Source organism: Myodes glareolus, chromosome 21 (assembly GCF_982192425.1).
Source record: "Myodes glareolus chromosome 21, mMyoGla1.1, whole genome shotgun sequence".
Taxonomy (NCBI): domain Eukaryota; kingdom Metazoa; phylum Chordata; class Mammalia; order Rodentia; family Cricetidae; genus Myodes; species Myodes glareolus.
This window is the reverse complement of record NC_142046.1, coordinates 35,985,592-36,000,505: the sequence shown is the minus strand read 5'-3', so window position 1 is coordinate 36,000,505 and position 14,914 is coordinate 35,985,592. Positions and strand designations below refer to the sequence as shown.

At 42.3% G+C, this 14,914-nt stretch overlaps 1 protein-coding gene across 5 annotated transcripts in view; it reads right to left on the bottom strand.

Moving 5' to 3' along the window:
- Nucleotides 1-14,914, bottom strand: part of Fmnl2 (formin like 2) — a 266,650-nt gene that overhangs the window by 47,229 nt on the left and 204,507 nt on the right. For all 5 annotated transcript variants that reach the window (XM_087899963.1, XM_087899964.1, XM_087899962.1 and 2 more), the window contains 3 exons: nt 11,435-11,543; nt 7,201-7,277; nt 5,710-5,803 (listed from right to left, as the gene is read on the bottom strand). In XM_087899963.1, coding sequence (XP_087756089.1) covers nt 5,710-5,803; nt 7,201-7,277; nt 11,435-11,543 — 280 coding nt within the window. The remainder of the gene's footprint in view (nt 1-5,709; nt 5,804-7,200; nt 7,278-11,434; nt 11,544-14,914) is intronic.

Sequence of the window (14,914 nt, the reverse complement as noted above, 5' to 3'; positions counted from 1 at the left end):
AGATGCCCCAGTGGAGAAGCCCCCCCAGTCAGTTACATCTTCCCTGAGAGACGCTAGATACAGTAAGAGTGGAGACAGTCTCAGAGAAGCCGAATCCTGACCCACAGAATCTGACAGCTGCAATCAATGAACAAAAACACGTAGCATGTTAACAGGGACACGACTTTGCTTCCCACACTCAAGAAAGCAGAGCAGCCAGAGGTGTCCTGGTAAACTCGATAATCTAGCTCCAGGCTGGTATGATGCAGCGCATATACGCTCTACAACTATGGATCTCACGGCTTGAGAGTTGGAAAGAATTCTTCCTCCCGTGTTTAAAATGTTGACTACTTCCAGACTTAGCTGCATGGTCCATGCTGGATTTAGAATCCCATGCCCTCAAACACCAATGAAGTCAATGAAATTAAACTCAGAAGAAATCTGAAAACACCCAAGACTGTCTGGGTTTTTTCCTTTCCAGTTTGGAGCACGGTGAATGACACGTGACAGGGGCGGTGGTTTCCACAGGGACGGCCCCCAGAGACTCATGGGTTTGAATGCTTGGCCCATAGGGAGGTGTGGCCTTTGGGGAGTAGGTGTGGCACTACGGGGGCTTTGAGGTCTCATTTGCTCAAGCTGCACCCAGTCTGGCACACGATACCCTTCTGCTGCCTGTGGATCAAGATGTAGAACTCACAGCTCCCTCTGCAGCACCATGTTTCCTGCCATGATGATGAGGGACTAAATCTCTAAATCTGTAAGCCAGCCCCAGTTAAATGTTTCCCTTTAGAAGAGTTGCTGTGGTCATGGTGTCTCTTCACAGCAATAAAAATCCCAAGACAACAGGCTCTCTTTAAAAAAAAAAAAATCAACTTAATAATGCACAGGACGAGTGCTTTCAGATGCCCAGTAGCTAGGCCTAAGTCTTCTAGCAACCAGAAGAGGCTAAGGGATACTGCCAAAAGTCTTGCATACAAGAGAGCTGGTGGCCTTGACTGACTCATTTTAGAGGGCTCCGTGTGTCTACACTGGAGTTCAGAAGTAGAGGGGGTAGGACCTTTGCTAACCAAGGGGGCTTTTATGCTCAAGCCAGATGTTGTCATTTCAGAAGCAGATGAAAATGCTTACAACTGATCTGAATCCTGAAAACGTCCAGGGATACGTGCCGGCAGCCTGGGAGAACTGCTGGCTCAAAAGCCTCAGGTCTTACCAGCAGTGTTAACAACAAGCTCTTCTATGGCAGTCTTCTGGGCTCAGGACTTTTCCTGTAACCCAGTGAACACTTTCTTTGCCACGTTTTCAAAGTGTCTATTAATTAGGACATTTTCTCAACTATACCTAAGAACATAATGAAAGGAGGATGGTTAAAGGGAAAGGGTGTGAAGAAGGTCCAGGGTGAAAACTTGTGGGGAACTGAACTAGAAACTTTCTGAATCTACAGTGAGGATTGGTCAAGACCCTACACAGTAGGCGGGGTTTATGAGTCCATGGATTTCTAGGCAAGGTACATGCTGCTTGGGAGAAAAGAAGGAGCGTGACCAGAACTCCAAACAGTGCTGAGGGAGGCTCAGCTCAAGGAAGCATCTGCCGGCTGTCCACAGGCTAGTCACATCAGCAATGTCTGTCGTTCTCTAAGGCTCTTTCTCATGTCTCTTGTTTCCTGACCTCCTTCATCTCCCCTCTCTTCGGCATGGTAGACTGAGATTCTGCTTCTTACAAATAAGACCCTCAACTACAACAGCAAAAATGCTCCTGGGATTCCAAAAGTGTTTCTTTCTATCTCACAGACTCAATGCTCAAAAATGCATACAGTCATGCAACTAAGAATGAACATTGAGAAGATGGCTGTCTTTTCATATGGCTAAATGAACCAATAAGGAAAACCAGATGGCCTCTTGTTCTCACCCTGGTCCTCATTTTGGAAGCATAAATTTTCATGAGGAGACACTTCAACACCAAAACCAGATGAGTTAATTTTTTTTTATTTAATTGTTCCTAGAGAAAAAAAAAATTGAGGAGAATGGTGACTGCCTATTAACGCTCTGGTCTTCAAACATTCGCACTCTGGTTTAGGGTACAAGCTGCCAGCTAAGGTTATATCACTAAAACGCACTCACCATCATACACATTAAGGTAACACATGTCCCTGCTTAGCAATGTCAGCCGTAGACCCAACCTCACCACAATAAGCAACATCTTATAATTGGGTTAATATCCTTCAGATACCACTAAGGTATGTGTGCACTATTCCTAAACACGTACTTCAGATGTGAGAGCACAGCTGGGCAGTGACGCACACCTTTAATCCCAGCATCCGGGAGGCAGAGGCAGCGGATCTCTATGTCTTTGAGGCCAGCCTGATCTAAAGAGTAGGTTCCAGGATAGCCAAGAATACAGGGAGAACTCCTGTCTCAGAGAGAGAGAGAGAGAGAGAGAGAGAGAGAGAGAGAGAGAAAAGATGTGAGGACATTCGGGGCAAAACTCCTTCGCAAACAAAATGAGGACCAGCAAGATGGTGGGTAACAGTACCTGCACTGCAAGTCTGGTAAGGGAGGTCAATAACTGGAAGGAAAGAATCTCTGACATTACGTGTCCACCATGACGCAAGCATTGCTTTAACATCTACCGTACTCACCCTCCCATTCTCCCAATCTAGCTCTCACATACACACACTTGCAATAATAAAAAAAAAATTAAAGAATGATATTGTTGGTATCTTTAACATTCACTGAACCATAAGAAATAAGTGATCATGAGTACCAAGAACCAAAAACATTTTTGCTTCATTTTACACTTGCGTTAACCTCTACAGCTGTTCTAATTAGATAGAATAAACATGTCTGCTCAAGAAAGAGAAGGAATAGTTCCTCTACATAGTAAAGGTATTAAAGTCTCTAGTGTGATATGGTACTTTCTACCATAGCTGGCTCCACGCCTGCCATCTACTGAACAAAACCCTGTCCCAGTATCCTGCGCCAGATGATGATGTTTCAGAAAGCATTAGCTTCAAGCTTCCCTGAAGCCTGAAGGCTCAAAAGACATTTCTGGCTAAAAAGAGTAAAGAAAATACCCTTTGTTGTGGTACATAGGAAAACAGTCCACTTACCTAAAGATGGAGAAAAAAGAAAGAAAGGAATTTGATGAGCACTGAGCTGAATGGCATTGTATTTTGTCCCGCAACTCCAGGTAAATGCAGGCAAAGGACACACAAATGTGTGGGGTGTTCAGCCACATGGCACGGCCTCTCAGATGCAAAGGTGGAAGCCAAGAGAAACAGAATCTAATCCACCAGACAAACAGGGGATTCCAGAAACTGCTGCTTTTGATACAGGTCATAATTTCACCTTCATAGTTGACTACCAGCGACTGGGTACAGGAATTCCTTTTTCTTCAACAAAGCATGTGCTAAGTAGCTAAAACATGCATAATTTTTACAGAGAAATCTTTGACAAAGGAAGATCTGACTCGATTCTGCATGTATCTGTGTGTCTTCTACAAATAAGTATGAGAAAACAAGAGTATCTCCTAAATGGAGAGCTTTAATTAAAATTGATACAATTTTAATATACAATTTTGCTTACAGTATAATCAAATGGACATTAAACTTATATTATAACTATGGTCATGAATAATTGTGCAGTAAATGTTTCCAGTGTAGACAAGATTTGGCATATGACAATGAAATATAGCATGTGATATTTTCAAGTGTGGCCTCATGGTAAGGATTTTGGGATTATATCAGCTATATATGCTATTTAGCTTGTATTTTAAATTCATCTCCCAAATGCACTTATTTGTAGATGTGAAATGTATATATTTTATACATCATATATAGATCATAGACAAACATTTATACATTCTTACCCCTGAAGTTCATTTGTTTTAGAAGCCAGATGTGAACATAAAGATTCCCTATTTTTCATTCTCCTCTTAGAACGCAGGTATGATGTCACTACCACTGAGGCTGTACATATTTATTTTTAATGTTATTATTTGATGGTCCCCCTGATTGGCCTTAACAGCACCATCTCCCGTCTCAAGGCAGTCAGAGGATAGCTCTGAAGTCCTGTCAAATTCAGTATTTCCTTTATTCCCCTTAGAAGAGTCACAGGCATCTTACAAGTTCGGAATCAGAATGAGTGTTGAACCTAGCATGGCCCACGTTGCTGTGGCCGCACCAGCTACCTGAAATTCTTCTATGAAATGAAACCACTGAAGATGGTTTGCACTGGAGTTGATAATGCACTGGTGTATGGTTGGTGCTCAAGAAACATGTTCACAACCTTTTCTAGAGACATCCAGCAAAGGTGACAGAGCTCCTCTGGAATTTCCCCCAGAGAATCATATTTAAACCAGCTTGGTGTGAACATTTATTGATTCATTGATTGGGACCTGATCTCTCTACACTACCCTGGCTGTCCTGGAACTCACTGTACAGACTAGACTGCCCTGGAACTCACAGAGATCCACCTGTTTCTGTCTCCTGAGTGCTGGGAATAAAGGCATGTACCACTATGCCTGGTTAGCCTGAGTCTTAACGCAGAAATATTTGGAATTAAATAGTATTGCCAGGCTAAGGAATACCTTGGCTAAGAACCCTACCACCCTAGGGCTCTGAGTGCCTTCAACATTCTCCCAGGGCTGTTTGGAATTTTCTCCAAAGTGGCCTGAGGTGTGGCATACACAGGAGGCAGTCTATAGAAGCAGTTATTCAGTCTGCTTGGCCATAGCACTGCCTATTACGCCAAAGGAAAACTAGCTACTTCCTCAGTAGAGATGTCTTGGTATTTTCATAGCAGACTCACTTGCACCTACGTTTAATGGCCTCTGTTTTTAAGATCAGTCTTCCCTCCCACTAGTGCAAGAACCTGAACCAAGGCTTTTGTACACAAAAGACAAATGCCATACCACCTACCATGGATACACTGAACCTTATCTCCAGTGCTCAGTCTCTGTTTCAACCAAATATATCTATCTTTTGTTGTTGTTGTTGTTGTTGAGGATTTTTCTTTTTGGGCGGGTGGGGTGGAAACAGAATCTCCTGCAGCCCAGGCTGACCTGGAACTCACTATGTAGCCAAATCATCATTTTACATCTTTTCTGTTCTGCTCAATGCTCGGAATTGCAGGAATATGTACCTCCACAACCACTTTTAACTTGTGTGTGTGTGTGTGTGTGTGTGTGTGTGTGTGTGTGTGTGTGTGTGTGTGTTGGGGGGTGTGGAGGGTGGAGGAGTAGGTCTGTCGGGAGAGTGTTTGAGCATGCATGCATGTGTGTGTATAAAAGCATCTCTCAGTTAGAATTATAAAATCTTACAACAGGTGTTTCTATTTGACAGGTTTGGTAAGTTTTACATACTTAGCATCCAGCAAAACAATGAAAATAAACAAGACGTGGGAGAAATAATTATGATAAAAGAATTCATAAAATTTATTGGAACTTAGACTATAAACCTTAAGTCAATGATGTGTATCAAAGCCTGCTTGCAAAATGATGTTCCCCATGCTCCAAAGGAAAATGAATACGGCACACAGTGGTAACATGTGATGGAAATGTGATACTCAAAGAAATCTTCATTCAGCTACATAAGACACTTCAACTAAAACTCAGGCATGCCTTAAGAAAACTAGCAATCTATGCTTCCATGGTCCTAGAATCAGTGAAAAGGTAAATGACTCTATTCAAAGATGGGAGACATTTGTGTACTCTTATCAAAACTATGCGTCCTACCTCCTTGAAGTTATCAAAAGCTGATAAAATTATTTCATGCCCGCCTCTGACGAGACAAACGGCTGCCAACAGCTCCAAGACAAGAGCCTTTGTTCTGTCAAAACAAGAGGAGAGAAAAACATAAATCACTGAAGGAGACATAATGAGTCAGCTGCTCCTGCCAGGATGAACACCCAGGGAACTGAGCACGGGCCCACACACTCATTAAACCTGCAGAAACTACGGGGCACCAAGCGCATTCTGAGACCTTCCTAAGTATGCACTCTGCAGTGAGCGTGGACTGGGTGGGGGCGGTCAGCTTTAACGGTCAATAGCATAACATGATGAAATTCAAAATCAGCTGGAATTAACATTCTCCTTTCACTTTTGGAACTGGAGCCATCGAAAATCCCACACAAGTTTCTACTATTTCTTCTTATGTCAGAGACCAGGAAAGTGCCAATTATAGCTGCATTAATAGGAAAAAAAAGCATTTTCTCTGACTCAAGAAAATAAAGTTGCATTTGCAATCATTTGGAAGAAGTGAGAGATGAATTCAAAGTCTGCAAATAAAATGAGAAGAAACAGCATTGTTTCTCATCATAAGACTACTTTCGCATTTCATCTTTGTTCCAGAATAAAAACTACCGCGAGTCTCTTGACAAAGACTGCCTTGAGACTCCACAATGTTGATTGTCTTAAGAAAAATGAATGACAATGTCCTTGTGAGAAACAAGGAAGCAAGACTATTTTGTATTTTAGTAAACTATAAAAGCAATCACAAAACTAAAATATCCAATATGCATATGGGACTTTATAATTTGTATTCCCTTTGAAATTAAAAGAGACAATTTAGAATCAGAGTTTGTTTTTTGTTTTTTTTTTAAGAGCAAGTAACAGTTTCTAGATAATTCTTCAATCCTTAAAAGGGCATCTGAAGAGAGAGTGTTCACAACTGAAATGCAGAAATCACTGTAAGACAAAATACTTCATAACAACCAGAAAGCAAACAGTGAGTAAAGTGTCTACAACACGTGGCACTGGCCTTGACAGCACACGTAACAAAAGAAACAATGCACACACCCTTATTTGTGTCTGTGTTTCTTTTTCGGTTTTTAACTAAGCTACATGTGTGAAGGTAACAAGAGACATAAGGGTACAGTGGGCTGCTTAGGTTTCCTGTTAGCTGGTGTAGCCCAACCCTTAGCAATACTCTCTGGACTCCATGTCTGGATGAACTGGCAACCTAATCCTGCCCATCAATGTTTTCAGTTGAGATTCTAAGAACCAGGCTACCCAGGGAATGCAAGGTAAAGTAGGGAAAAGAGCAAGCGCTGTCACAGTGCTGAACTCTGCTCCCTACAGTTTAACCAGGTCAAAGGATCATTCTACATAGGCAAGGGGTTTGCAGCCAGTCTTGCTTAGGGGAGCCAATCCGAAAATGGGTAAATGTTGACTATCCTTCTGCTTTCCTGGTAAGATTTAGACTTGAACATTACAAAAGATGCTTACCTGGGATTCTTGTTGTTCAAACTTAGTGCAATCTCATTGACAGCATGGGGATGAGACATGACCATGTTGAAACCATACTGAAATGGAGAGGGGAAAAGGAAAGCATTACAAGCTAAGTTTCAATGTTGATTAAAAAACAGACACTTGGGCTGGTGGTATAGCTCAGTGGAAGAGTCTGCCTCCCATGAGCCAGCCCCTAGATCCAGTACCCAACACTGCCATTTCTGCTTCCTATAACACTTCTCCTCTAGGAAGGCAGCTGAGCTCTTAGCACATCAGTGTGAGAACAGACTTCTCCCCCCCAAACTCTCAAGTGATGCCATCCATTTTAAAGGGTACTTAGTTCACGGGCATCCTTCCATTATTTAAGAATGAACAATGTGTTTTTCTTTTTTAAACCAGTGAAAGGCTCTAGCGATTGGAAAATCATATACTCATTAAATCACCCTGAAGCCCAAATCAAAATCAAGTCCTGGTTGAATTCCCAAGAGCCACCTAGATCTGTTTACTCTGCATTTCAAAGTCAAAGCCCTGAAATGTGAATTTTTCAAGCATTCAGGATGACTCCACCATGCACCTGGGTTGAAGTCCATCTTCCTAACACACCCCCTACCCCACCCCTTGGCAATGGTCATTCTGATGCACACTTCCCCCGTCACTCATACAAACAAGACAGTCCACATAAGAATTCAGACACTGCTAAGCTGAGCAACTACTGGGTCTTCTAACCGCACACACAGCTTGATCATCCTCTCATGCTGAGAAAATATTTGCAATCCATGGACAAGAGAAAAATAAGAAGAAAAAAGACTTTTGAGACTGAGGCTGGAAATGACATGCAAAAGGTTAGCATGGACCACACGCAGGGCATATCTCCAAAAAGCAAAAGCTAATCCACCGCCTCTGAGAGATAAACAGGTCTATGCTCCAGTCTGAGGCCAGCCCCTCCATTGGAATCCCTGACCTCACTCCCTCTCACCTACTCAAGAACATTTTATGAGCCAGCATGGAGGCACACGCTGTAACCCTAGCACTGTCGGTGGTGGGCAAGAGGATCAGGAGTTCAAAGCCAGCCTGAACTACCTGAGATCCTAGCTCAAAAAAGACAAAAACCATAAAATGCTCTGAGAGATCTGCATGCTTGTCTTTCTCTACTAATTCATTACCATTCAAATATTTATAACAGAACCCTCGCTTGACCCCACAGCCTGTGTTCAGCTACACCTTCCCATTTCTCTCTAGCTGTTACAGCCAAGTCCCTTCAAAGAATCAAAGTCTAGCAGTGGTTTTCCACCTGTGGGTTTCAGCCCCTTCGGGGGCCACCTACCAGGTAACATATTGATTCATAACAGTAGCAAAATGACAGTTATATAGTAGCGATGGGCGTACATTGGGAAGATCGAGAACCACCGATTCTCCACAGTTTTTATCTTACTGTATTCTGAAAGCCACTCCTATTAGGCCTTCCACCTCCCACCCTGAAACTGCTCCCGCCAAGAGCACCGTGGCTATGCACTTAGCTAAAGAATGCGCTGTCCGGGGCTCATTCATCTTGCAGGACTTATCAGTAGCATTAGACACAGCTTGCAGCACTTTCTCTGGCTTCTGCCTTCTTGGCTACCTCCCGGACTTTCTTCTTGGCTTTTCGCTCTCCAAAAGTTAAATGGAGTGTCTTAGGGCTCATATTAAGGACCTCCTCTCTACCTACTAGCCCAGTATCATGGTTTCCAATACCACTGTACGTTATTTATGTTCAAATACCTATGCCCTGCCCACACCTACACTTCAGTATTCAGACTGGCTTATCCAAGTGCCACTTGAGTCACTACAGATATCTCAATTAAAGTCTACCAAATGGAGTTCCTAATGATCTCTCTCTAACCTGCCCGTCCTGCAGTCCAGCAGATGGCAATGTCATCATACAAGCCCCAGGATGACCTCTTGGTAGCACCTCGTTTACTCACCTTTTTAAAAATACACACCAGATGTTATGGCCCTTACCATCCAACTAAAGGGTTCTTGAACACGGCCACTGTTTTGTTTTGTTTTTTTAAAGATTTATTTATTTATTATGTATACAACATTCTACCTCCATATATTCCCGCATGACAGAGGAGGGCGCCAGATCTCATTACAGATGGTTGTGAGCCACCATGTGGTTGCTGGAAATTGAACTCAGGACCTCTGGAAGAGCAGTCAGGGCTCTTAACTGCTGAGCCATCTCTCCAGCCCCACGGTCACTGTTTTTATCTCTCCTCCTATAATTCTGAGCCACACCACTACCACTCACCCAATTACTGCCAGTAACCTCTGTATAGTTTACCTCCTCTTGTTCCTGCACCCACAGGCCAGTGCTAAACACAGAAGTCATCAGGATCCCTTTAAAGCAAATGTCATGTTATGCTCTCAGAATGCCCGACAGCAACATGGCCATGTTTTCACTGGCCCAGAAGATTCTACATAATCCCTGTTATTCCTGCTTTCATTTTCTCTTTTCTTACACCTCTGCACCAGCCAACCAGACTTCCTTTCCTGCTCCAGGGTGCTGGTATTTGCTCTTCCTCCTGCTTAGATCCTTCGTTCTCCGACAGCCCTTTCTTTATTCACCGAGTTTACTTATTTTTCATAATTGTTGTCTCCCCAGTGACACTTTCCTAGTAGTCAATCCAAAACTGCATATACATTTTTGGCACGTCTATCCCTATTCCTGCTTACTTTTTTCTTTGGTATTTAATCAATAATAATTCCCTGAGTTCAAAGCCTACCTGTATTTGAACTTGGTACAACTTATTAGCCATGTACTGTGGAGGATATCGCTTAAGTTCTCAGTTTTCTCAAACTGAGTAAAAAGGGGAGGGGACACTACCAACCTCACAGCGATGTGTGGCTGCATGGATTTGCAGGCACGAAACACCTGAGTGTGGTGTGTAGATAGCTGGCTTTGGTTCTATTTATCACCATGATCTGAAATGTCATACACTTTTTAAAAAAAATACTTATTTATTTGTTTATTATATAATATTCTGTCTGCATGTGTGCCTGTAGGCCAGAAGAGGGCACCAGACCTCATTACAGATGGTTGTGAGCCACCATGTGGTTGCCAGGAATTGAACTCAGGACCTTTGGAAGAGCAGGCAATGCTCTTAACCGCTGAGCCATCTCTCCAGCCCAATGCTATACACTCTTGCAATGCAGTCCTGCCACGTTTAGCCCTCTCTGGAAGGCAAGCTCTTGACGCATTTTCACGGACTGCAACATTCTCTGAACCTGCAAGACGGCCTCTGATGAAGCACTAAAAAGCTTCAGTTGGTAGATAGACCAAAGCATGCTCGCCTCCATACATCCCACTCACATTCCAATCTGGGGTTTGAATGCTAACATTGACCCGCATGCGTCTAAATCTCCAACTTGGGAATGTGAGTTTTATACCAAACCCACTTCTTTGAATTCTTACCCTACCAGGTTTATGGCCCTGTTTGTTTACCCTAGATCCTTCAGGCACCCACTTTCCATGGTGCTGCAGGATTAACCATATGCATAATGCTACCCTACTTGCCAGAGTATTTGACCTCAGGGTTGCTGAGGTCAACCCGCAGCATAACCAGCCAAAGCAGGAATGTGCACGTTCAACATTGTTCCACATGCTCCTTGTAAGATTAGGAACCACAGGTGCTAACACATAATAACTATAACTTCTTGATCAATCCCCACAGAAGCTAGTGCCTCACGTCCCTCACTACTGATGTTCCAAAGCTGTCCATTATTTTTTTTTTCCCGAGACAGGGTTTCGCTGTAATTTTAGAGCCTGTCCTGGAACTAGCTCTTGTAGACCAGGCTGGCCTCGAACTCACAAAGATCCACCTGCCTCTGCCTCCCAAGTGCTGGGATTAAAGGTGTGTGCCACCACCGCCCGGCCAAAGCTGTCCATTATTATTGACACGTAGAGGCTTGCTTCTCATGAGGCTAACAAGCTTTCACCGATGTAGGATAATGTATCACTACATGATAAATTGTAAATACTAAAATATGAAGCCAAGGACCTAAATATTGAGCATTAGAATGAATCAGAATTTTCTGAATAGAATCTCATTCAATCATGCTCTTCACTTCAAAGAATTATACAAAGACCAACACACACATACATGCACCAGAGAGAGGAAGAAATCTGAACCCGATATCACCAGACTCTTTTAAGGCATTGACACAGACACATACTTGACAATTCAACACATACCTGATAATTCATGATGGCCCGTAAACACATGATACAGACATGAACGTCATCTTTCTTACTCACTAATCTTGAATTCTTCAGGGTTCTTCTGCTTGGCAAAGTATTATATCTAAAAACGGGGAGGGAAAAAAAGGAGCACTTTCATGAAATGACAAGCTCCAGTGAGCACAAAGCATACTGCGTTACACAGGCGCACATTGCTCTCTGCTTTCACAGACACCGAGGAAGAGCTGCACATTAGCACCACCAACACCAGCCACTGCGGAGGGCAAGGCCCAGTGGTTCTGTGAGCCTATCACCAACCCTTCAAGCTGTATCCACACTCAAGGAAACTAAACCCTACTTACAACACATAATAAAAGAGAGGGGGCGTGAGAAGTTGTAGGATCCCAGGTCATGGTCAGGAGGCCAGGCGAGGTGTGCCGAAGCACTCCAATGCAGACCGTACTGGTGAATAGAACAGCAGGGGAGGGACTGGACTTTAGCTCAGACCGGGACCTCCAATCACGTGACCAAATTTTAACCATTTCTTCCCACCGCTGCCCTCAAGTCTCTGCTTTAAGAGTTAAAACCTAGCCACAGTCACACATTAGTAACTGTGGCTTCACCTTGACATACTAGATCCTGAAGCCTTACTTCTTTACAAATGTCCCCAAAACATGACTCACCCTAAGTTTGACGAAACTCAAACTCAGGGGGAAATATGCTAAATATCAGCGTTCGACTGCTTCTGTGTTATGATTAATTTTCTCAGTGCTCCATTATTGGAGTTTTATATTAGTTTACAAATAGTACAGGGCAGATGGTGTAATACCAGGCATAAAAAACACATAATGTTGAAGTTTTGCCTCGGCAGGAACTCAGGACAGGCAACTTCTGTACCTCAAGCCTATATAAAACACACTTCACATTTGTAACTATGTGGAGGTTGGAAGGCGTATGAAGGTAGAAGAAATACTAGGAAAGGAAAAATACAATCGAGGGTCGAGGCCAACCCAAACTAAGGATGGATGACAAAGCCATAAGGAAGCCTGCTACTTTGTAAGCTAATTAAGATTTTGTTTTTAAGTTTGAAGAAAAGTTCTATACATGTGAGGCAAGCAAGAATAGGGATTAACCTAGCAACCCAGGGCCCTACATCGTTAAGCTGCGCATTAACCCCAGGTCAGTGAATGATATACTTAGCAGCCTAGGACCCCAACCTCTATCCAGCTGCAACAGCACCTGCTTTCACCATGGAGATAAGTTACTGCCCTTATCAGCTTCTTGAGAATGCCCTGTTTCTACTTAGAATCTGCAAGCCCGATTTCAGTGTGTCCAGTGCAATTTACAACCACGTAACTTTGCCATAACTCCAGCTAGTATATGACTGCTTCCTGGGGTCTAGACACTTCCTGGGGGTCTAACAGACACCAGGACAGTCCGGAGAACTGTCACACAGCCAGGCTGACCTAAGCACACACGATCGTCTCAGTCTACCTGAAATTCTTCACTGCTGTACAGCAAGGATTAACACAGAGAACTGTATGTGTAGCAGCAAGGATGAACCCAGAATATATTTTGATGAATTAACTTTTAAAATATACTTATTATGGTATAGCATATGTATCTCACTGATGTTTAAAGAGATATGGGAATATAGTTCAGTGATAGGGCACTTGCTTAGCATGACCCAGGCCCTGTGATCAATTTCCAGTACAAAAAAAAAAAAATCCAAAAAACCAAAACCAAAAAACTCAAAAGTATAGTAAGATTATATATACGTAAGATTTCAGTATGTTAAATATTTGTGTTTATTAATGATTCTCTATGCTCTAGAGCAACAAATCTATTTTTTCAAAATGGATAGTACCTGGCTTAAACATTTCTTTGTCTAATATTTATGCAAAGCTGAAGTAGGAATGAGAGAGAACAGTAGAATTTGTGTGTTTAAAATCATAACATTACAAAACTGTAAAACCCAACAGAATAGCCAATGATAACTCATCATAGTAATGATGACTCAGAGCAAATTGTATCATTAACGCTAAAACTTTCTTCATGCGGGGAAGAGAACTGAGACTCATGGAAGTTACATCACATGGCAAGTAACAGACAGGAGACCAGACCCGGGGCTCTTCTCAGATTCAGGGACACTGCTCTTCTCTACCAGATGCTTCTCAACAGCAGGGTCATCAGGTGACATCTGCCCCCACTGTTCTTCAGGGCAGTTAGGACAGGCTGACGATGTCCCTTCAGCCACTTTTAGGTCTCACCTGCTGCCCTCAACAGTACTGGATGCAGGATTAAGGTACAGTTGGCCCACGGCAAATGCATCTGGGCATCTCTTGAAGAAACCAGATCATTGGTTCCCCTCAGGAAACAAGGGTTTTTCTGTTGAAATCTTTGTCTCATATACTACATTTTAGGAAATGAAGTTGGTTTGTTGTTGCTTTTAACTTTATGTGAAATTGTACTTTCTATTGTGGAATTCTCATGCTAATAGAATTTTCTTCAGTTCAATAAATGTAACCTATAAACCATCATACTTCTTTCATTTCTGAAAAATACAAGTATTTTCCAAATCTGTAAGGCAAGATTTTAGATAATGTCATGGATTAATATGTACAGTTTTCTGTGTGCGCATCTTATGGATCTTGAAAACTTTATGATTAGATTTCTAAGTTTATTTGCTTTAACTACTATCTCAAGAAATTACTGTCATTTTTGCTAAGTTTTAAATCAATTCCAATGTATGACCTAGCTAATGTTATTTGATAAACAGTTCTCTATGGAGTTGGTTCTAACAGATGCCCCAAGATGACCCTCAAACCCCAATAAAATTGTGAATAAAACTCTTTTGGTCAATTTACTTCTATAAGGCCCTGAGGACAGGGTAAAAAATCTAGTAGGACTAGTCATTGGTCACTACAGGAAGCCAAACCAAATTTCTTCCGTTTCTTCTTTTCAGTTGCTTTTGTTTTGCTCTGTTTTTATTGAGGAAGGGTCTTATTCTATAGCCCAGACTAGTCTGAAACTTACTATGTAACCCAGGCTGCCCTCAAACTAATGATAATCTTATCTTCTTGCTTCAGCTTCTCATGCTGGGATTATAAATTTGGTCAAATTTCTGAGTGGAGGCATGCCACCTTTTTTTTTAAGAGGCTACTGCTTATGCTAACTTCTGGTAAGCACCAACAGAAAAAAAAAGATAAAAGATTTTATTTCTCAAGAGTTTAGGGTCAGAAGATAAATATAAAGTAGCAAGCCAGTAGGCCCAAGCCTGGGCATGTGATTGCTCTCTCTATCTCTTTAGATTTCACCTGTGATGAACATGCATCCCTCCTCCAACAGGAGGAAAAAAGAAACACATTTCCAAACTCTTTCCGACGATCTCTATTTAAATCTACCTTAAAGAGTTGGAAAGATGACTAGCGATTAAGGAACTCCCTGTTCTTGCAGAACACCTAAGTTCAGTCTTGGCATCCTTATGTGGAGGCT